Genomic DNA, 24,594 nt, shown 5'->3' on the forward strand with positions numbered 1-24,594 from the left:
AGGTTCTCTGATATGCTGAATGCGATGGTGTGATTTTCGTTAAGATTCTTTGACTTTTAGGGGGTTTTCCTCCCTATTTTCCAAAATAAGGAAAATTTTCTCAGGCTCGTAACTTTTGATGACAAAGATTAAATTTGATGAAACCTATATATTTAGAATCAGCATGAAAATTCGATTCTTTTGATGTATCTTTTAGCATCAAAATTCCGTCTTTTAGAGTTCGTTTACTATTGAGCCGGGTCGCTCCTTACCACAGTTCGTTACCACGAACTGTTTGAAAAGAAACTTCAAGCATTTTTTCAAGTGTCACTTAAGTTCAAGCTGGGCAATTGAAATTTCAGCTCTTTACAAGTACATTTTTTCCTGATCTTTAACACCTTGATACGAATTTGGAAATAATTAAAGCTTATATAAATATTTGAAGTACCCGACCTGTTGAAACGTGTCAATTTTTCAATTCAGAAAAATGTTCGGAGGAGGAGGGAATGTCTTTTTCAATGTAAATTCGAGGGGCAATTTTTTCAATGAAAATACGAAAAAAATTGGGCTATTCCTTAATGAAAATACTAAAAAAAAGGTATTTTTCAAACCTAAAAGACTCAAATATCTAGGAGGCAAATACGCCTCATCCCCCCTCCCGCTGTTTTTGTGCTATTGTCTTCAATGCGGAATTCCATTTTCATTATTTGTCTGAAATGGAAGGTACATTAAATAACATAAAATATTAAATCTAATCTAAAGGTTCTCTTTGATAAAAAGTCGACCGCTATCCTATTCATTCTTCCTGTAGAATACCTACTGGCTTCCTAATTCCTGGCAGGAATCATAGCGGCTAAAATTAGCATCTAGTTTTGAACTCAAGGAATTTTCAGTCGCCTGGAAGTTCGATCGAGTGTCACTCTGTACGTATTTTGGAACCAATTAATCAGTGATTGAGATTAATTAATATAAAGGATATTGAATCAAGACAAATATGGATACTGAGGATCAAAGCGGAGAGAAACCCCTAATCACAACGCCAATCAGGGGAACCTTGTGCGAGCGTAAGTATTCTTTTTTTGCTCCTGAAGGGTTTCTAATTAACTTCTTTTGCTTATTTAGAAACACAATCCGCAGCTACCTAAGATATTTCACGCGCAAAAAAACAACAACAATAAAACTGTCTAAATAAAAATAATACCAAGTTCTTCCGCAAGCCCTTTTCTGCCCCTTTACCCCTAAGCTAGAATATGAAGTTTGAATGTCCATCCTCCAAAAAACTCCCTGAAACACACCTGCCCCTTTTTTCTCCGATACTACCTGAAAGTTTCATCTGTATCCCCTGAGCCGTTTTTTTTTTTTCACATTCCACATTTTGTATTTTGATAATCCAGATACAGAGACCTATTGTATCTTTTGTTTTACCACTTCCTCTTCCCTGAGGCTTAGTCACAACGTCTATCAGAGGGATCTTGTGCGAGCGTAAGTTCTTTTTGGAGTTCCTCATTGCCTCCTTTGGTTTATTTAGACACATAATCCTGAGTTATGCACCATTCTTGACGATCAAAAATCCCCAATAAAACTGTTTAAAAAAAAAAACAGGAAGTTGGAACGTCTTTCTTGAGCTTTGACGACACTGTTGACTTAAGAATGGTTGCATAAAAATGTACCTTAACTAATCAGTTAGTTAATTTAACTGCTAAGATTAATCAAAGGCAGGGGTTTACCCCCTCCCTCGCCCACTCCCCGAAACAATGCTACTGATGAAATCTGCATGCACAGTCTCGTTAAAATACAATATGCACATTCTAATTATTGTTTTAAACGATATGGATGTCATTTACGACAGTTGCAATGATGTATATAATGTTTTTAACTTTTTATCAGCAACTCGAAATTTATGTTGTTAAATACATAAATTAATAAATATTTTTTATAAAATAAAATAAAATAAATGTTGTTTAATTGCGCCTGCTTTGTTACTTTTGGTAAGAATTTGGAAACGGATAGAAATTACCACAATTCAGAGTAGGGCTAAGGCTCCTTCAGATCCCTGAAAGGCTGGAAGATTGTGTAAGTTTTGAGAAAAACTTATCTTTTGTATCAGTCTGCTTCATTAGTGTTAGCATTGGAAGACTTTAGACTACTCAGACTTGTTAGAATTCTTTTTCATCTATTTAATTACATTTAAATAACTAATCCTGTTTCCTTAGTCTAATTTGCAATCGATTTTTCTTAACACTTTCTTCGTCTGAAACACATTCCTTTGAAACAAATGTGAATCTAGATTGAAATCTTGGGGGGGGGGGTCGTTGTGACAAGGGTGTCAATAATTGACAAAATAACAGACTTGTCAAAGAAAAAGTTAAAACCGAAAAGCGAAAAACCTTGGGGGGCTCCTCCGCATCCCTTAGATGCGCCAGTGCTTTGAAATATATAGAAAATACATTTAAAGTCTGTATTTCTAACATATAAGAAATAATCAATACAAGGAAGTGGATAGAAAAAGTAACACATCATTTACTAACTCAGCAATTCAAACTATTACTTCCGAAAACTAGACAGGTTGTTAAAAAGCTACTATTGTGTTTTAAGTAGATATCTATTTTCTTCACTTCAAGTAAAATGGAATCAAGGTTGGTCTAGGTTAGTCAATTTTATTCTAAGTCTCTATCTCCTTTCGTTTTGGAAATTTTTTAAAATTGATAACTCCTTTTTGTCTGGACAAATACAAAATATTGAAAGTTTGCTAAATTGTCTTGGTCTGGGCTGTTTGTCTCCTCCACTGTAAGTTTCGACAGGTCGAACTTTGTAAGTTTCACTGATAGTAAGTATCAAGCTTTGGTTGCAGCAATATGTTGGTTCAAATCAATATTTAAATTTTAAGGCACATTAACACCGTTTTAAAAGATTATAGAAAATCAGAAGTTGTGTAATAGTTTCGCTTCAACTGTTATATTTTTTTTTGTAAGCTGGCCATTGGTGGCTGGTTTAAAGTTGCGCCGGCATAAAAGGGAAAATGCGCCGAAAGTACCAAAACGGAGCAAATGCTCCTCATCTAGCAACTCTCCCTTAATGCATCTATTTAACTGTTTTTCTTTTTTACCTAGTTGAAATTTATAGGGAGAAATTTGTTGAAATTGGTTGATGTTTTGAACATTACTTATATATATCTATATATATAAAAATAAGTTGTCTGTGTGTGGATCTGTGGATGGATCAGGTGACGTCATGTTTCGGCTGACGTCATGAAATTAGTTGCCATCATTTTTGTTATGACGATGCTTAGTATATTGTAAAACACATTAATTTGGTTAATAATATACCATTTAAAACACCAAAATGAACATGCTGGAGTAGTCACTCGGTGAGAGAGGGTGTCAGAACGGAGAATGAAGGTCCCAGGTTCAAATCCTGGTTAGGCTAAAAAAGGTAAAAAACTAAAAACTAAACAAAAAACTGAAAAAACTAAAAAAAGGCAAAAACTACAAAAAAAACTAAAAACTAATAAAAAAAAATAAAAAAGCTAAAAAACTAAAAAAAACTAAAAAAAGGTAAAAAAATAAAAAAACTAAAAACTAAAAAAAAAACTAAAAAAAAGGAAAAAACTGAAAAATAGAAGAGAAAAAGAAAACTAATAAAATTAAGAATAAAAATAAAAAAAAAATAAAAAAGATAAAAACTAAAAAAAAAGTAAAAAGAAAAAACGAAAAAAAACTAAAAAAGCTAAAAAAAAGGTAAAAACCAATAAAAAACTAAAAAGAAAAAAAGGAAAAAAACTAAAAAAAATTTCATCTAAAAAACTAAAAAAAAACTAAAAAAAGGTAAGAACTAAAAAAGAAAAAAATAAATGACGACACTCAAAGAGAAAGCGACCGGGACAAAAGGAATGTTCGATTAGCAATCAACAAAGCACCGGGACACAGGGAGTATAAATGACGACCAGGACATAAGTAAAAAAAAAAACTAAAAAAACTAAAAAGAAGGTAAAAACTACGAAAAAACTAAAAAGAAAAAAAAACAAAAACTAATAAAAAAACTAAAAATCTAAAAATCTAAATAAACTAAAAAAGAAAAAAAATAAAAAAGGAAAAAAATAAAGGAGAAAAACAAAACTAAAAAACGAATGTATATACAGACCGGGACACCGGGATACAAATGACGACCGGGACACAGGGAATATAAATGACCATACATAAGCCATAATGACCAGGACATAAGTAAAAAATATAAATGACGACCGGGACACAGGGACACAACTACAACGGGGACGCCGGGGGGCACAGGGGGATATAAATGACGATCAGGACACCGGGACAGGGAATGGTCGATTAGCAATCACCATCAACAAAGCTCAAGGGCAATCATTAGAATCATGAGGTATAGATCTGAATACGGATTGTTTTCCCATGGACCATTATATGTTGCATGTTCAAGAGTCGGTAAACCTGACAATCTATTTATATGCACAGACAATGGGACAGCAAAGAATGTTGTATATTCGCAAGTTTTACGTAGTTAAAAACATATATATAATATATCCATCTATATTCACAGGTGGGACATAGGGACACAACTACAATGGCGCGTAACTAATATGGCGCGTAACGACTTACGCGCGCGGGGGGGCTTGGGGGGGGGGCGCGAAGCGCCCCCACCAACTAGGTGTTGGGGTGGCGCGAAGCGCCACCCCAACAGCTAGTATATATATATATATATATATATATATATATATATATATATATATATATATATATATATATATATATATATAGATATATATATATATATATAAGCTTGATATAGAATCGATTTAGTCAACTTTTACAGTAAATCTACAAATTGTCCTTGCAAATTCAACACGGATTACAATAGCAAATGATTTGCCTCTTTGTGTAGCAAATGTAAACCTGCTGATATGAGGGTAACTGAAGCTAATATCCCAATGTGGAGGGCTATATGCTATAGTTATAGGCCTACTCCTGAAGCCTAAAAATCTTGGGAAAATATAAGAACTGGGTGGTTTTCATAATTAATACCATGCCTTGGTTTAACTTATAACCACTTCTGGGTGCTAAACAGGGCATTCAGGTAGAAATTGGGGGTATATATGCGGCCACAGCCAAGCAAAAAACCTACCTGTAGGCCTGTAAAACCAGGTGGGTCATTTTCTTGAATTGAAAAACGGAGATTTGATCATTTTCTTTTTTTAGCGGGCGATAAAGCCTTTTTTGAATGCATTGCTGAATCTTCTTCGCCGGTGTCGACAGTTTGGCTAAAAAACAACCAACTACTTGATGACAAATTGGCAGATCGTGTCATTCCGAGAACATCAGGGAAGACCCATAGATTGGACTTGATGAACTGTCGACTCTCCGACGCCGGTTTGTATACGGCAAGGATAACGAATGAAGCAGGCTTTGCACTTTGTTCTGCACAGCTGATCGTGCAGGAATGTAAGCACTTACATGTTACTAACAAGCAGGACAAAAAGTTATGTAGGGCAGAAATTAAAACTATATTAAGGATGAAAATATCTAACTTTAGATGGCCTTGATGCGCTGGATATAAATCTAGAAGTTTAAGGTGTCTTTTCAATTGCATTTTCCTCGGTATTGCCTCAAACTAGTTGAAAACTGTCGTTATAATTATCAATATTCAAAAAACCTACATAAGTTTTTATGTTACATTTATTGAGGCAGCTGACGATGTAAGCAGGCTCATATTAAATGACGTCAATGTTTGATAACTATCAAAGAGGCGTCCGAAAAACGCATATTTTATCTCAGATCTTACCTTAAATCATCCGAGTGGCAATGCTAGTGCACAGAAACTAAAATCATCCGTGTGCAATTTTCATTTCTTGGGTTGAATGGCAGTTATTTAAAGTAACCTGAAAATTCTTCTTGGAAAGGTTATTTTCAGTAAATAATTCTCTCGCTTTTATGGAATTCATTAGATGTCAAAAATCAATATGTTCGGAAGCCTTGAACATTTGAACTTTTTTTTGGAGATCTTGTTTTTCCAAGACTTTTCTTTATTTAAAAAAAGCTTGTCTTACAGGAAAACACTACTAACACTCACCCTAAACCAAACAATAGCCGCCACCAAGACCCAAACCAATGAACCTTTGCTTGTGAGTTTAGCGTGCTAACAATTGGACCTGGACTGATAGGTATCGATGAGGCTATATCCTTGTGGAAACACTTCCTTCTTTTTGGAGAGGGACGTAATCTGCTGAGATTGTGTGGGGATGTAAGCTGTGATGTGAAAAAGGAAAAACCGCATACAAGAGTCCTAAGTCAAATACTAAATATTGCTATCGAAAGCGTCGACAGTCTTAAATATTTTCAAAATATTTTTATTCTAGCTTTGCCTTATGTAACGAGCCACATGCCTTCAGTATATCATTTTCATCTACTTCGTGTTATTTCCCCGGCCACTTTCTGTGCAAGGGACGGTCTTAGAAATTTTGGAAAGTGCTTATTTGGTTGGAAATTCAAAGATCTAGTATTAAAATGATAGTCGAAAGCGATTAAAGGCAACCGACGCTTGTCCTTTTTTAGAACTCGGCCCTCCATAATCACCCGAGGCTTCTGATTAAAATTTCGAAAGTAACTATTTCATTCAGAGCAGTCAGAAGGCATAATGAATAAGTATCTAAAGATATAAAAACCCCTGCAACCACTTGAAAAAGGGCCGTAAATAATGCAAATTGTCCATTGTTCACTTATTAGTTTTATAACGAAAAAAGCCTGACTTGTTTGATTTTGTGCGTGTGATTGGCTCTAAGCTTTCAGAGATCGGTTTCTAGGTTGAAAAGTCTAAAAAATTTGTTGTTGGAGGGGAGAGGAAGGTGAAACGCCTGGATATTGTCAAAAAGTCTTTTTGCTGCTGGTCAGTTTGAAAATTAGAGCCTTAAGTGCTTGGGCCAAGAGGGACTCGATTTATTAGAAAATGTTCCGGGACACGCGCTCCTTAAGAAATGGGGCCCGAAAAATTGCACAAATCTTTTTGATCAGCTCAAAACTTACATAAACTATTATAAGTTAAAAACTATTTAAATCTATCTAAGTCGAAACTATTGAAGTCTTTGGGCTAAGAGGGCCACAATACAAAAAGGAAAATGGGGAAAAATACTGATTTCCCTCCGTGGCCCAATAAAGGGCCAGAAAAGAGCTGAATAATTCTCTATCCTGACCACTTTGCATGGAAAGGATATTTGTATAAACTTGGGAGGAGGCTTATTCGACTCAAAATCGAATGTTCTACTGCTATTCTAAGGGCCAAACTGATCTAGGGATGGACAACATTTCTTTTATACCCTCGTTAGCAACCCCCCAACCACCATGACAAAGGATTAAGAATTTGGGACATAAATCTGGTTAAAACGTTGGTGGGTATAACATGTCAAGGTCAAAACTGTCTGAAGATTTGTTCAATTCATAAAAAAAATGATAAATTTCAAATTTTGTTGGTGATGGCCTTAGGGCTCTCATTTTTAAACAGAAAAGCTGAAAAAAAAAACTTTGCACGCATTCCTACAGTTAACCCACTATAAAATATATCAGAAAATGGTAATCGAAGAGAAATTAGTTTAAAAAAGTTTTCCCCAAATAATAAAGGCAATTTAAAGGCATACTCAAAACTAAATTGACCAGATGTATGTCTTATCATTAGTCAAACTAAAAAACAAAACAAAAAACCAGTAATTACAAGGAATGAAATGGTGAAGCTTAAATTTAACAGAAACCAAATTGAAGAATTATCTCAAATCAAAACGAAGAAAACATAACACAAATAAAAGTAGGACTATCACCCCCTTAACCCTCTAAAGACTAGGGTGTTGTTTTTGCTTTACCTGAAACAGTAACTTATCAACATAATATTGAAACAAAATCGCGAAAGTAAATTGTATAAGCCTTTAATTCATTATGGCAGGTTAAAATATTGCTTCAGCAAATTGAATGATTGCCTCAAAAATTACTAATGTTCTCATTAAAAGTTTTGTTTGGTTATTTGAGTCGAAAATAAGAGTTTGAACAAAAAAAAAAATGTAATTTTGCAGAAATAACTTAAATTCTTCTTAAATGATAAATTAAAACACACAAGTGCAATTATTCTGCAAAAAATATTTTTTCCTGTTGACTTGATTAGTTCTAAGATTTTATTCTTTCTTTTGTTGATGCTTTGGCAAGCACAAAAAAAAAAAAAAATAACGAAATACATAACTCTTTAAGCAAAGACCAAATTGTATTAGACTTTCAAAGATTTTGAGGAAATTGTAGACCCAGTTGTACTTGTGTTTACTTTTATTTTTAAAAATGGTTGAGTTTTGTACTTTTCTTCTGTAGTTTCGTTGATTTTCTAGGTTAAGAGAGAAACAGAACTTGAAGATAAGTTGTTTTTAGTAAAGTGCAAGTGAGAGTCTAGCCTTACTTCGCACTTTTTACCCAAGTTAAGCAATACTAAAAAATTGCTACAGTAGCAAGTTCCTGTTGCTGCTTGGTTGGACAGGGATGGGAATCACTCCTTAATGAAACAGGAGAAGTTTGCCCAAGCCGGGAGCGACTCTGTCCAACAGTGACCGAATTTCTAAGAAAGGAGTGTTGCTGACAATCGAAACATAAAAGGAATTAGCTTTTTATGCTGATGCCAAATATACAAAATTCACTAAATTTAATTTTACCCATCAAAGCCTAGGAAAATTTGCCTGATTTTGGAAAAAGGGGTGAAAAAGATCAAGCAATTTTAATGAAAATCACGCCAGCTGGCTCAGAATAACGGAGAATCCTACTCTAGAAGTTTAAAAATCCTATATACAAAAATGTGGAATTTTTGCTGGAACAAATATCACTGGTAATTGTTTTTTTTTTTTTTTCAAGGGTGATCATACCGAACCAATGCCTCTAGAAGATTGGGAGGTCGGTCATTCAAACGGAAATTATATTTTATACTGTCCTTCTTAAATGACCAAAAAGATTGGAGGGCAATCAGCCCCCTCCCATACCCTTTTTCTCTAAGGGGAATTCGATAAAATTTTGAGATGACTATTTTGTATCAGATTAACGACGCTTCTTGACTACTAAGGTCCCTGCGTCGGTCCTGCAGTGCGTTGCTGCAGCATGATTCGATCTCTGGGTCCCGTATTACCAAGCTAAGGTCAAACCCACTGCGCCACCACAGGACACCAATTTGTTGCTTATGACCATTTTGTTCAATCTTTTCTCGCATGACTTGAAATAAAGTCAGAAATTAAATTTAAAAACATAGTTGTTTCAGCTGATAATAAGAAGCAAAATTATAACCTCGAAGGAATAGAGATTATTTCGTGTATGTGGGGGGCTATCCCTTCCTCACTATCACCTTTTACGCTAGAGTTTGACTTTTCGTCACAAAATATTTAGGAAAGGCTGCTCAAACACAAGGGCCGTGAAGTGTTTTTAAAGACCTTTCAGACTTTGGTGTAAAGAGTGAGGGGCGAGGAAGGGCCGACCCCCCTCGTTTACGGAATAGCTTCTGATCGATTTAAATTTTAATTCTGCCCCTTATTTTCAGTTGACAAAAATTAGTTTTTTTTTTTAATTTAATTTGTTAACTAACATTAACATCCCACATCAATAAAACGTAGAAAGTGAGGAGTGAACTTGAGTGAAACTTCCTCAATAAACAAACCTTTAATATATGCAACATTTGCACCCTTACGCACATTGTGACATGTGTCGATTGAAGTTATTTTTTTTATTATTTTTTTTTTTTTTTTAATGCCGCGCAAAAGTAATAACTTACACAAAGGATATTTACACAAAGGATAGAAAATTGAAAAATAGGAAAAAGTCAGGATAGAAAAACTGAGAAATGTGAAAAAAGAGATAAAATACCCAAAAAAAGGATTTGCTTTTGTCTAATCTGCACTTGTCTAGGATTTTTTGGATTGCACTCGCCTAATATATGCGCTTACTTATCTTGACAAATCCCCTTCTGATTGCCCTTTCTCTAATTAATAACCAGACAAACATGGTAATACCCTTCAAAAATAATTTTTTATCTTCTCATCCGCTGATTAAATGATTTCTTAAAACTTTTCTGTTGATTTGACAAGCTATAATTTACAGACACATCTACTACATATTTCATTCTCGCTATTTAGAAAGCTATTGAATATCCAAAATCCTTGAGAGAAATGCCGATTGAAATGGTCAGTTTTTCCTCACTGGAATCTTATTTCCGAAAATTAAAATCTCTGACTTGATGTTGGCAAGCCTGTTGCTTCAATTAGGATTCGAAGTCATGGAGCCTGAACCACCAGTGACTTGTCTGTAAATGGTTTACAGTTGGAGCTATTTAATTTATGCGTTAGGAAAAATTGAGAGTCGATTTTGAAGTAATTGATTTGACATTTAAATTTAAGTCAGTTTGAAGTAGAATTTAACTGTAATTTTTATTTTTTATTTTTATTGAACAAAGTATTTACAGAACGTATAACAACATAATACTCTTCTAGGCTTCCCAAGAGCCTGACACAAGGCTGCCTAAAGGGGTAGTCCAGTAAACATGGAAAAAAAATATAGGCTACTCTAATCCAACTTTTGATTCGATCAAATTTCGCGGATTGACACAGATAATAGACCAGATAAGCCAATAAACTGAGTTCAAATTAGAATAGGCTTATAAATGCCACAAACTTTTGCTTTAAATTCTAGAAGACCAAATGTGCACTTTTACAGTCAACATTGGGACACTTTTTGATTCTAACCCTTGCAAATATCAAAGTAACATGTATGCTTATTTCTTTAACTTTCAAGATGTACTGATGTTCAGAAGTGGATACAGAATTGGTGTTTGAGAGGGGCACCAAGGAAACTTGGCTTCACCAGTGTTATTCTTTGCTCCACGCATAACCGTAAATCCACCCCCTGGATCCAACCCTGCTGATGCTTAGCATAGATTGTGTACTTTCGGAATTTTCGTTCTGATTTAAAGCTTTTGCCAACTAAATACAGCTTTTGACTCACTTTCTATTTCCAAGACACGATATTGCTTCTCTATTTCTTGTTAATATTTTAAAGCTTTATTCATTGAGATTTTTAGTACGGAGGATTCATAAAAAAAAAAAAATTCTCAAGTTTTCCTGTGTTTTCACATCACAAGAAAATGTACCATTAATGTTTTCAATTTTCCTTAATCAATTTTCCCTATACCTCCTATCCTCCTAAATTGAAGCTGCTTCTTAAATTCGCTTGGAAGTTACGCATCCTTTCATTAGCTTGTTAATTGAAAGCCGTGAGCTACTAAGTGCTTCTAAGTGGAAATTATACGTGAATCAACCCAACGTTCAAGATTTTTGAGATTTGGCTATTTAGGCTTCATTTAGTCAGGATGTATATCGCAATTTTAACACCAGTTTTTACTTTTCCTGGTTTCCATGCGGTGAGATAGCGTTCTGTATATTAGTAGTACGCTATCAACAGGGACAAGCAGGCCCATACCCCGATATACTATTGGAGCTGCTGAACCACTGTGCCCCTGTAACAGTTCCCAATACACAAATACCCCGATGTACTATTGAAGTTGCTAGCCCCTTGTATCCTATTCGATACTCCCAATGCACATATATCCCGATGCGCTACTGGAAATACTAACACCTTTTTTGGCATGATTCCAAGAATATGCATAAAGGTTTCCGAGGATTTCGTGATTTTCAGGAATTGTGCATTATCTGTTAATTGCGTAATCATTCATGTCCTCGGTGACACAATACAGTGAATACAAGCAGGGCCCTGTCTTGATGTACTATTGGAGTAGCCAACAACATTTTTTGGCATCATGTCAAGAACATGTATCCCGGTTTCCAAGAATTTCTTGGCATGTTTCTTACAATTTCAAGAATCATGCGTAATCTGGTATAGCGTAATCATTCATGGTGTCAGTGAAACAAACAATACAGCCTGCGATAGCCCTCACATCTGATCTTTTGAGAGATTGTTACTGCAGCGGCCCATGCTCCAATGTTCAATTGGAGGTGCTAACACCTTTATCGGCATCATCCAAAGAATATACATCATGTTTCCGAGAATTTCAAGAATCAAGCGTTTTCTGGTATCACATAATCATTCATTGTGCCAATGAAAAAATGCTTTACATCACGTGACAGAACTCAAATACGGTATTTTGAGATAACAGCTAAGTCAAAACATTTTTAGTTTCTAAGCAGTTTTCCATTGAGTTTAGGAAATTTATTTGCTTTTTTTGGGACTAGGAATTATAATATTTTTTTGGACTTGGTATTTTTTTTTCTGTACTTACAATTATTATTTGAACTTCTTGAAATATTTCCGAGAACATCAAGAATCGTACATTATCTGGTATTGTGCAATAATTCTAGTTTCTGAGAATCTCATGGCATGTTTCGGAGAAATTCAAGAATGACGTGTTATCTGGCATTGTGTAATCATTTATGTTGTCAGTGAAACGATAAAATACATCCTGTTACAATCCACGCATCTGGTCATTTGAGACACTGAGACTGTGGCGGTCCATACCCTGATGGGCTATTGGAGTTACCAACACCTTTATTGGCATCATTCTATGAATACATATCTCGGTTTCCGAGAATTTCATTGCATGTTTCTGAGAATTACAAGAATCATGCGTTATCTAGTATTGCTTAATCATTCCCCTTGTCAGTGAAACAACAAGGATCAGGTCTTTTGATATAAAAACTGAAGCAATAGTATTTTTAATTTCTAAGCAGTTTTCCATTGATTTAATGAAATTTATGCGTTTTTGGGGCTTGTAATAATTTTTTTGTTTGGGTATAAAATTTTCTGGGGACTTGGAATTATTTTGGGACACTGAAAATTTCTTAGTATGTTTCCCAGAATTTAAAGACTGAGGCGTTATGGGGTATTCCGTAATTATTCATGTTGCCAGTGAAACAAACAATAAATTCTGCGACAGCCCTCATATCTGGCCTTTTAAGACAATGATACTGTGGCGGCCCATGCTCCGATGTTCTATTGGAATTGCTAACACCTTTATTGGCATCATTCGAAGAATATGCATCCCAGTTTCCGAGAATTTCATGGCATATTTCCAAGAATTTCAAGAATCATGCGTTATCTGGTATCGCCTAATCATTCGTGGTGTCAGTGAAACAATAAAACACATCATGTGAAAGCCCTCGCATCTGGTCTTTTGAGATAACAGCTAAGTCAAAAATATTTTGAACTTCTAAGCAGTTTCCATTGGGTCTATGAAATTTTTCTTTTTTTGGGACTTGAAATTATTTTAGTTTTTTAGGACATGGAATTTTTTCGGGACTTACAATTATTTGGTGACACCGAAAATTTCTTGGCATTTTCCCGAGAATTTCAAGAATTATACGTTATCTGGTATTGCGTATTAATTCTGATTTCTGAGAATCTCATGGCATGTTTTTAAGAATTTCAAGAATGATGCGTTTTATCGTATTGTGTAATCATTCATGGTGTCTGTGAAACAACAAACATCATGGTATAGCCGTCACATGTTATAGCCTGACAAATATTCTGATGTGCTATTGGAATTGCAAACACCATTTTGGTATTATTCCAAGAATATGCAAATCGGTTTCCGAAAATGTCGTGAATTTCAGGAATGATGCATTACCTGTTAATTGCGTAATCATTCATTTCCTTGGTGAAACAATACAATGAATACAAGCGGGACCCTGTCCCGATAAAAAATTAAGGGAACTTGGAACTATTTTGGGACACTGAGACTTTTTTAGTATGCTTCTGTGAATTTCAAGAATGAATTGCGTAATTATTCATAATGTCAGTGAAACAAAATAATACAGCCTGCAATAGCCTTCACATCTGGTCTTTTGAGACACTGATACAGGGGAGGCCCATACTCCGATGCTCTAATAGAATTTCTAACAACTTTATCGCCATCATTCCAAGAATACACATCCCGGATTCCAAAAATTTCACAGCATAATTCCGAGAATTTCAAGAATCACGTTTTATCTGGTATTGTGTAATCATTCTTGGTGGTATTGAACAATACAATACATCATATGACAGCCCTCACATCCGGTCTTTTGAGATAACAGCTAAGTCAAAAATATTCCTAGCTTCTATGTGGTTTTCCATTGAGGCTATGAAATTTATTGTTCTTTTGGGACTTGGAACTATTTTTGCTTTTTTGGACTCGGAATTCTCTCGGGACTTACAATTATTTGGTGACACCGAGAATTTCTTGGCATATTTCCAAGAATATAAAAATTATACATTACCAGGTATTGTGTAGTAATTCTGGCTTCTGGGAATCTCATGGCATGTTGCCAACAATTTTGAGAATGATGCGTTATTTTTTATTGTGTAATCATTCATGTTGTCAGTGAAACAATACAGTACACCCTGTGACAGCTCTTACATATGTTTTTTTGAGATAACAACTAATTCAACAACATTTATAGCTTCTAAGCTGGTTTTCATTGATTTTGTGAAATTTACGTTTTTTTTGGGATTACATTTTTTTTCTTGGGGATTCTTTTTGCGGGAATTATTTTTGGGCATTGAGAGTTTCTTCGAATGTTTCCAAGAATTTCAAGGTTGATGCGTTATCTAGTATTTCATAATCATTCATGTTGTCACTGAAACAATACAATACATCCTGTACACCCCAATATAATAAGTCCGAAGAAAATTATATGTCCCAAGAAAATTCAAAGCCACAAAATTCTTAGTCCCAAGAAATTATATGTCCGAAAAAAATAAGCCAAAACTAGGAAAAAAGAAAAATTTAATTTTCTATCCTGCAAAATCAAAACTAAGATTGAATGATTATCTTTATCTCGTATTTCGAACATATCACAAATGAATATCTTTGTTATAACTATGTCTTTATGTCGTTTTAATAGATTTGAAAAGTTGAAAAAATTTCAAAGTTAAACAAGTAAAAGGATTCAAAGTTAAAATGATGTGGGGGGACATTGAGGCCCCAGGGAGACATTGGGACCTGGAGCCATGGAAGATGAAATGGAGCCCTGGAGGGGGACATGGGGCCTCGGAAGGGACTCGGGACCCTGGAGGGGGATATGGGGTCCTGAATGGGAATTTGGGGACCCTAACTCATGCGTAAGCCCCGGTAATGGAAAACCGATGTGCTCGGGACCATTACATTACTAAAATAGCACCTGGCAGGTTTGTAGTCATTAAAATTCTGGGTGATCTAAACAAGATTGATTAACCATCAAAAGAATATATCTGTCCAGCAAGCATCTCAAATCACCATGGTATGCATATTCTTGGAATAATGCCGAAAAAGGCACCCCGAAACAAAACACTGATTGCATTTACCGTATATTCAACTCCAATTGAGAAATTTGATGCACAATTAACTTGTTACGATATTGTGACGCTTAAAATCAGTTGACCAGGTTCACAGAAACAATACATTGATTGCCTAAAATATACTTCTTAGAATATAATATCATAAATGACTTGTTAGTTCAGTAGAGTAACGTGTCGTTCTTTTAGCCTGGGAAATGATGGGTCTCTGGTTCGATTCCTAAATTCGACATAAAATTCAATAAATCGATGGAAAACTGCTTAGAAGCTAAAACTGATGTTGGCTCAATTGTTATTTCAAAGGACCAGATTTGAGGGCTGTCACAGAACTTATTGTATTTTTTCACCGACAACATGAATGATTACGCAATACCAGATAAGTTCTCATTCTTCAACTTCTCGGAAACATGCCAAGAAATTCTCGGAAATCATGATATGGCCCTTTTATTTTCGTTGCATTGTTTCACCGAGAACATGAATGATTACACAATACCAGATAACGCATAATTCTTGAAATTTGAAAAATTTTGGGAAACCAGTTTAACTATACTTGGAAAGTTGCCAAAAAGGTGTTAGCAACTCCAACAGTAGATCGGGAGAGGGCTCGCTTGTATTCATTGCATTGTTTCATCAAGAACATGAATGATTACACAATAACAGATAACGCATCATTCTTGAAATTTGTGAAATTCTCGGAAACCGGTTTACATATTCTTCGAAAGATCCATAAAAAGGTGTCAGCAACTCCAGTAGTAAATCAGGGTATGTGTGCATTGGGAGTATTGCATAAGATACAAGGGGGTAGCAACTCTATTAGTACATCGGTGTATGTGTGAATTGGGAACTGTTGGATACGATTTAAGGATACGATGGGCTAGTGGCTCCAATAGTACATCGGGATATGGGCCCGCTTGTTCCTGTTGATGGCATACTACTTATATCAACGTAAAATTTATAATCAAAAACAAATCGTATAAGAAGCTTTTAATCCAAGTGATGCTTTAGTTTTCCGCAACTGGGCTATATCCTCTTTTACTTAATAGGCTATTTTAGACATTTTGTTGAAAACCCTCCAGACGTACAAGCAATATTAGCTATTTTCTAGTAAACTAGCCAAAAGTCCCTTCAACATTCGTTAGATCTTACTTCAACTACCAAGTGTGACCTACCTATTTTTCCTTATCGTTTATGTAAAAGGAAGAAAGCATATTTGACTTGCTCTGACTTGACTGACTTGATTTTTGATTTTTGACTAGCCTATATTCAATTTTAACCTCAGAAATAGGAAACAACCACAAAATGTATAGTATTTTTTGTTGCACCCAAGTTTTTAAGCCTTAATTGACCTCCTTCAATAATATGGTTTCTTTAGCACCTACGCCCTTCTTTCAGTGCCTATTTCAGATACTCAGATCACCTACAAAATAGTTTATAAAGAACCAAGCCTCAATTTATTTGCAATCTATGCTACATTTATTAAAAAGATTTTTGCACAGAAAACATGTTAATGTACCATATCTTCAGCATTACGTTTTCTTTCGTAATTTCATATCTCTCCGAGGAACTGTCCATCTACTTAAACAGATTTTGCAAGATCAGTGACTTAACCCTATACTGTTTACAAGCCCGAATCCTACCATAAAAGCTCATAATTGCCGTCCAGAAATAGCATATTTTTTGCAGAATAAGTTTCCAGACATTGACAGTATTAATAAAACCTTTGCAAGGCATAAAAGAGTTACAGAGAGAGAGAGAGAGAGAGAGAGAGAGAGAGAGAGAGAGAGAGAGAGAGAGAGAGAGAGAGAGAGAGAGAGAGAGAGAGAGAGAGAGAGACAGAGAGGAACAAAGACAGAGAGAGAAAGAGAAGAGATAGGGGAGAGAGAGAGAGGGGGGGGGGGATAGAGCAAGAGAGAAAGAAAGTGAGAGCGAATTTTTTTTCTATTGTTCTTTTTTCAGTAACCGAAGACGAACGAAAGAAGCTTGCTGAAGCAAATCATCCGATTTTTGTTGTAAAGTTCAAGGACACGGAACTTGTAGAGAACAGTTGTGTTCGTCTTCTTGTTAAAGTCAAAGGTGATCCCAATCCAAGTGTTGAATTGTAAGTAATCGATTCACTTTTTCGTGTGTTACTTAAACTTTATATGTGTTTTACATAAGGAATTTCGTTTCTGAAGAAACAATTTAAGGTCTAATTCATGGAAGATGAAGATCTTTTTTTTTTGTATTGGAAAACAATCGACCTTGTCTAGAAGAAGAGTTACCTCTAGGGTACTAATGAAATCGACGCGCCATTACAATGTTAGAAATTATTTTTAGTATAGAGGTCAGTTTCGATATAGAAGGGCATAAGTTATCTTGCTTATTTTACATGACCTTAAACGTCTAAAATGTAATAGACATCAAAACAGGGGAAAAAAGCCGAATATTTTTTTGAAATCAGCATATGCGCAATTTATGGGAGAAACAGAAATTTCGCTTAAATTTTCGAAGAAATAATGTTAAGTAACTGTATTCATTTTGAAGTTGCTCATTAACAGCTATTAGCAGCTTAAAACAAACATTATCTTAGGCATAGGAATCGAACTACTTCGAAAAGGGGTGGGATCTCGATGGTAATTGCGGAAAGAGATTAAACACATATGAGAACCATAAGGCAGCTCTTGCCAATTTTGAACCGTCTTGGTTTTTTCAGAAAAGGGTGGTCGCACATGCGCGAACAGGGCCTACTCATCATCGAGCAAAAATTCCGAAAACTATTAAAATTCAATTTATTTATACTCCGAATGTCAGAGGCAATACTGGTGTAGAGTATACAGTTCATCCGGAAACATAAATGCTATCCATAAAAGTAAACTGTTATAATGGGCCATTTATACAATAAAACTGACGGAAAACTTCTTATTTTGCCTCGGCTTACCTTTTGTCATTATGGAAGACATATCGGCGAATATTTTCAAAGGTATGGTAGGCATTGATGACCTTATCCATGTAAAAATCTGAAACCCAATAATCATTGCTATCATTTTAAATTTGTTTCGTTCGTTGTATCTCGGTTTGTCTTTCGTCGGTATCAATTAATAGCTTTATTTCACTTTTATTTAAACCCAGCTTAAAAAATAAAACTTCATGCAAAATATTCCTCGACCGACAGTAAAGACCCAGTAAATTCGAAAGTGAAGCTTGACCTGCCATGCCTGTATTTCTTGGTCCTGTAAAATCCTTTCAACTAATCCACTTACTTGGTCCCCCATATCCTCGAGCCCTAAGCAACCCCCCCTGCATATGGCTTAGTCTACACTGATTTAGTACAATCTTAATTTGGTATGGCCACCCCTACCTGAGCTGCCCTTCAACATTTCTAAATAAGCCGCTTTCATCATCCGCATCCTACGCACAACTAAAATTTTTCCCAAAGCCTAACCATGTTAATTAGCCAATGACTGGGTAAAGAAAACGAACCAAAATCCTCTCTAACTACTAAACTATTTGTATGTTTACTCATCCCTAGCCACCTCTTATAATATCCCAATTGCACTGTTTTTAGCCTTTATTCCCAGGCATACCCCCAAACATCAGATCCTGAGTGCTTCAAACCTAAAATTTTAGCCCTGAAACCTCTTTAACTACTTGGATCTTTTTAATATCACTAAATTAACTTCTTAATACCATATTAAAACGCGCCTTACCTTTTCGATCCTAATTTAATAATAATAATAATTTATTTCTTACCCATAAAACATTATACAAGTATTGAAATGTGGAGTAAAAATAATGAAATACACACAAAAAATGCAAAACATACAAAAAACGAAAAATAACAATTTTAGAATCTTTTACATTGAATACATACAAAAAAATAAATAAACACGGACACAAAAAAAGAACAAACTATAGAGAAATTAAAAATAAATAAATACAAACAAGAAATGAAATTCTCCAAAAAAAGGTCAACTGACGAAAGATAACTATAGAAAAAATTTTACAAGATGATTATGTGGGGAAAGCCCATCAAGAGGTTTACCTGAGAGCTTTCTGTGTAGCTTTTCTGACTTTAATGTTACATCAGGTACAACATATTTACCAATTAGAGTACGGTTACGTGTCCAAGGAGGAATGAAAAGGAGAAATTTACAGTCCCTGAAATAACTACTCCGGATTCTTTTTAAATCAATTTTTCTCAGGATTGGGTAAATTCCTGCCGTATAAAGGACTGATTGATCGCAATATGTTGAGTAGAGTTTTACCAGCCTATTATATTTTACCAGTTTTACCGGTCTATTATATTTCCCTCGATAGGGAACAATTTTCCCATATCCAAATTGTACTCCTTTAGAAATAACGTAAACAGTACGCTGACGAAAACTGGAAAGATTATTAGTAAGGTTTTTGCCCAACCACCGCAAAGAATCAACAGACGGAATAGAGAAAGTATCGCAATTAAGAGGACATGAAGAAGTTGAAGCGAAAGATAAAACTCACACTCTCTTTATTCAACGAAAGGCCAATCCCAGAAAAAGCATTGGGAACAGAAGATACCATTTTGGAGAGACCAGTCATAGTCCGACTAATTAGGAGCAAATCATCAGCATAAGCCAGATAAGAAACATCTGAAAAATCAGATAGATACCAATACTGCAGAAGCAGAATAACTGAAAAATTAACACTTGAAATATAAAGGGAAGAAAAGATGGGAATGGATTACACTGTCAAATGCTTTGGAGATATCTAAAGCACAAGTAAGAAATTTTTTACTCTTAGAATTATTATCCAGAAGAAGAGATGCTAAAATTCGATGAGGATGCTGACAACCCACCCCAGGCCGAAAACCAAACTGGTTCTCTCCTTCATAAGTCCTATTCATTAGATGGGGAAGAACTATATATTCAAGTAATTTACTTATATTACAAGAAACAGCAATGGGCCAGTATGAAAAGCAATCAGCAGGAGATTTCCCTGTTTTAATATTGAAATTATAGTGCCACACAGGAAACTCTCTGGAACACTAGATATGCATTTACACATCTGAAAAAGTAACTGTAAACGTAAAACAAATGCAGGACAACTTTGCGAAAGATGAACTTTAGGTAACCCATCTATATCGATAGAATCAGGTTTAACATTTTTAATACAACTACATGCAGCAGAACATGCAATGGAAATTGCATGTCGCTGTGAAATACGGATAGAAAAGAAAGGGGTACTGATACGAGAATACACGGCATGTATGGAATAGTTAACAACAGAAAAAATTGAAGAATGATACTTCTGCCAGATAAATGGGTTTCCTTCAATTGAAAGTAAAGTAAATGTTCTTCAGCTGAAGGTAAAGAGAGACAAAATTATACTGTATATGAGGGGTAATGCTCAAGACCAAGTAAACTCATAAGGGCTTTTAGCGTAGCACTATAAAACCTTAGCGTAAAGAGCGAGGTCTATGAGGAACGGAAAATCTACCTCAGATACATAATATTTCATGTTCCTTTTAAGTTTCTATGTCAGTGTTTAATTTAACTTGAAAAATTTGTCTTGTTGTATCATGTCAATTACGTGCGTTAATGAAAAGGAAAATTGCAATACCTCAAAATTTTTTCTATTTTTCTACTCAGAATGTCAAAAATGTGTGTAATCTTTTTAGATCTTGGAAAGCTACTATGATCTCATTCAATATTATCATTTTAGTAAAAAGGACGGGAAACCACTAATAGAGAACGATAGGATTCAAGTGATCCAAGAACAAGCAGCAAATGGCTCATATGAACTTTTAATTTCGCATGTAAAACAAGAGGACACAGGCAAATATATTTGCAGTGCATCAAACCGATTTGGCGAAGCAATCACTGAAGCAGAATTAACTGTTACTGGTAAGATTGTCTGGAATCAATCCTCAAAGATAACTTACTGCCCTAACACTCCCCATTCCCCATACTGCTGTTGTTTTGCCTCTCATCAAATCCTGTTTTGTTTTTGTTGTTTTTGTGTTTATTAAAGTCATGTTTTGCTATGTTGTAAAAAATAGTCATTGTGAAGTTGATTAGACAGCAGCTGAGCCAGAATAATTTAGGAGTTTTTATCTAGTCATTGTTTTGGCTTTCTTAAATAGCTGCTTTCCAACAGTTCCGCGCCTTAACAAGGGGTGTAGATTAATCAAACGAGTTTCAAACTTATTTATTTTTTCCGTACACAACCGGCTATTGTACCAGAGAAAAAAAAACTGGAGGTAGAAAGTTCAGAAAAATCTTCCATGACCATAGTATTATCAATATATGTGACTGAAGATTTAGTGACATATTGCTACTAGACCAGGCTTCTTCTGCGGGAACTGAGTCAAGAATCTTCTTTTTTATTTTAACTCCAATAAATATTTTAATAACAAAATTTTTGATGGATTTTATTTGGTTATGTTTTTTAAGCCTATTGTAAATCGTTGCTTGGTAACTTAACCTGTCTAGGTCACTTTATAAAATTAATAATGTTTTAACAACCAGGTGCATTTAATAGAGCAAAAATCGATAGCATTGTGATGCTTGCGCTCTCATGTAGAAAGCTGGGAAACATGTGAACAATTTAATCGTACAAGTAAGCGACACAGGGGATTCTCTTTACTGCAATAGGTTATCATGCAGAAAGTATTCCCAAAACCATAATATTAGAAAGGCTTTCACAGTCCACCTGTCTAGCACTCCATTCCTTGGCAGCCCTGTCCCTTTCAAATCCTAATGCAGACACAAAATCTTTAGATTATAATGGTTCCCTGAAAAAAATGCCTCGAAAGAAAATGAAATCTCGTGAAGTATTTTGTAACAACCCACGTTTGCACAGTAATTACGTAGCACCCCACATGTGTGTCTTCCATAGTGGCAAATTTGGGTCCCAGGGGTCTGAAGAAACAAATCACGCTAGATTGCATCACATCCCACATGGTCACCGTCATTACGTTATACCCACGTGTGTGTCCCCCTCAGATAAAACCGGAGATTTCCCTTTTGTCTAGTGGATACTATCAAGCCCTAGTACGTTACAACCAAAAATAAAGAAAATCCATTACATAACAAGCACCTGATAGATGGAATTGGTTCCTATGACCCCCTGTTGGAATTGGATGCTAGGAGCCCCCAGTAACATTGGACTCTTGGGTTCTCCGTTGGTTAAGTTAGGGGGCCTGGTGAAAATGGATGTGAGGGCCCCCGTGGAATTGGATGCCAGGTCCCCCCCCCCGTTTGAATTTGATGTTAGGACTCCAGTGAAATTGGATGCTAAGACCGTGGTGTCTAGGCTAGGAGGCCCAGTGAGATTAGGTGCTGGGTGGCCCAATGGAATTAGATGCTAGGGTTCCCCCGTTGGAAGTAATTGCTAGGGGTTCCGTTGGAACTGGTTTTTAGGGTCTCCTTTGGAATTGGTTGCTATGGGGCACGGTGAAAGTGGTTGCTAGGGGTCCAGTGGTCCAGCTTGTCCAGTGTCTTGAAGGATCCCACTAACAGACCCCTGAAGGTTTCCTAAATACTCATAGAAACTATTAGGTCAAAACCAAACCCTAGTACATACAACCAAAGTATAAACCTTCCCTATTACGTAAGAGACTGCTGTAACCTGAAGAAGTTAAAAAAAAGTGTTGGGACCGGAAATCAAAGGAGTAGGGATGCGTTTAAAAGCAGAGGGGCAACACTGCTCATTTATTTTTATGATTTTTTTAAGGGAAGAATCCTGGAGTAATTAACATCTCGAACTAACTAGGAGTCACAGAATCATCACTCATGGGTCCTGATCCTCGTTTTTGGATCAGGTCCACAAACTAAGACTTCATAAGCCTTTTCCTGATCTTTTAGGATCACTGCTTCGATACGATCACCACTGGGAAAAATAAACAAAACTAATAAACACAGATTCGTAATCTTGCTTCTGGCAGACAATCGAAAATTCTATGTTTTTTTTAGGAGTTTTAAACTTCTACAGTAAGGTTCTCTTATATGCTGAATCTGATGGTCTGATTTTCATTAACATCAACTTATATTTTGGGGTGTTTCTTCTCTTTTCCCAAAAATTAGGGGAATTTTTTCAGTAATTTAACTTTTGATGGGTAACATTAAACTTGATAAATTTTATATATTTTGAATAAGCATCAAAATTTGATTCTTTTGATGTGTTCATTGTTAAAAAGACTTTTCTGTTCTATTTAATTAATTAACTGTTCTGTTTAAAAAAAAACACTGTTTTTTAGAGTTTAGGTTACTATTAAGTCGCATCACTCTGTACATTTCCCTGCAGCTCTACACAGCTCCTTAACAGTTCGTTTCCATTAACTTTTTGATTTATTTTAAAGTTAACTACAGGGATTAAAAAAAAGGCAACTGCCAAGGGAGAGTACAAGGGTCTCTTCACAAATTTTCATAAGACCAGTCCCTTTTATGATAGGTAATTTTAACGGTATTGAGCTGTAAATAAAGACTGACTCTGCCAATAGTAGCTTAAACTAAAAAAAACGAATTTCGATTGTATGCATCAACGACTGTTTTATATGGTTATTCCATGCATGTAAAATCATTAGATTTATAGGTTCTTATCAAAAATTGTGAGCCTAAGAACATTTTCCTAATTTTTAAAAGGAAATGAAGACCCCCGAAAAGCGAAGTGATCTTGAAGAAAATAAAATCACCAAATTTGACATATCTGAGAGCCTTCAAGCAGTGGTTCTTAGCCTTTATGAGAAAAACCACAAAATTTTGTAGTTTTTCTGGCAAGGATGGTTGCGGATACGTGTTCATTTTTTTTTGTTGCTTTTGGATTGTCTTTTCTCCAGGAGTCATAGTACAGGAGCAAGGGTAAGAAAATATCAGAAAAGGTGTCATTTTAACTGAAATCAGAAGTTGCAATCTCTTTTGAATTAACACATGAAATTGCATCACACAAGAATGGTTTGTTCTGCTATCGTCGCTCAAAATAATATTTCTGTTTCAGAGAAAACAGAGTTAAGTAATTAAGTAAAAATTATGTTACAAAAGTTAATTTGGAGTTAATGTAGGGTAATGCACACGTCTAACTTCCCTGTTTCAGAGGTTATAATACTGCAGGATGGCCTGTCATTCCCTAAACGTGTAAATAACCTATTTTAAGTAACGTGGTATTATTGATAATTATTTTTGAGAGCCAATTGGTTAAATTAATTAGCCAGATTTATAGTAGTTGTGCAAAAACCATCAAGGTGCACGACCAAAGGATTGTCCTTTAGTGTTCCTTTTTAGTGCATTTTTAGACTCAATTTTTCTAAATATCAGTAAGAGGC

The 24,594-nt window shown here is 35.3% G+C and overlaps 1 protein-coding gene across 1 annotated transcript in view; it reads left to right on the forward strand.

Moving 5' to 3' along the window:
• Positions 1-858: 858 nt before the first annotated feature.
• Positions 859-24,594, forward strand: part of LOC136028107 (obscurin-like) — a 201,845-nt gene continuing 178,109 nt past the window's right edge. The window contains 4 exon segments of the mRNA XM_065705734.1: positions 859-1,043; positions 5,193-5,435; positions 17,274-17,415; positions 20,997-21,178. Of these exon segments, the coding sequence (XP_065561806.1) occupies positions 974-1,043; positions 5,193-5,435; positions 17,274-17,415; positions 20,997-21,178 (637 nt within the window). The 5' untranslated portion in view covers positions 859-973.

The sequence above is a fragment of the Artemia franciscana genome, chromosome 6 (assembly GCF_032884065.1).
Source record: "Artemia franciscana chromosome 6, ASM3288406v1, whole genome shotgun sequence".
In the NCBI taxonomy this organism is placed as follows: Eukaryota; Metazoa; Arthropoda; class Branchiopoda; order Anostraca; family Artemiidae; genus Artemia; species Artemia franciscana.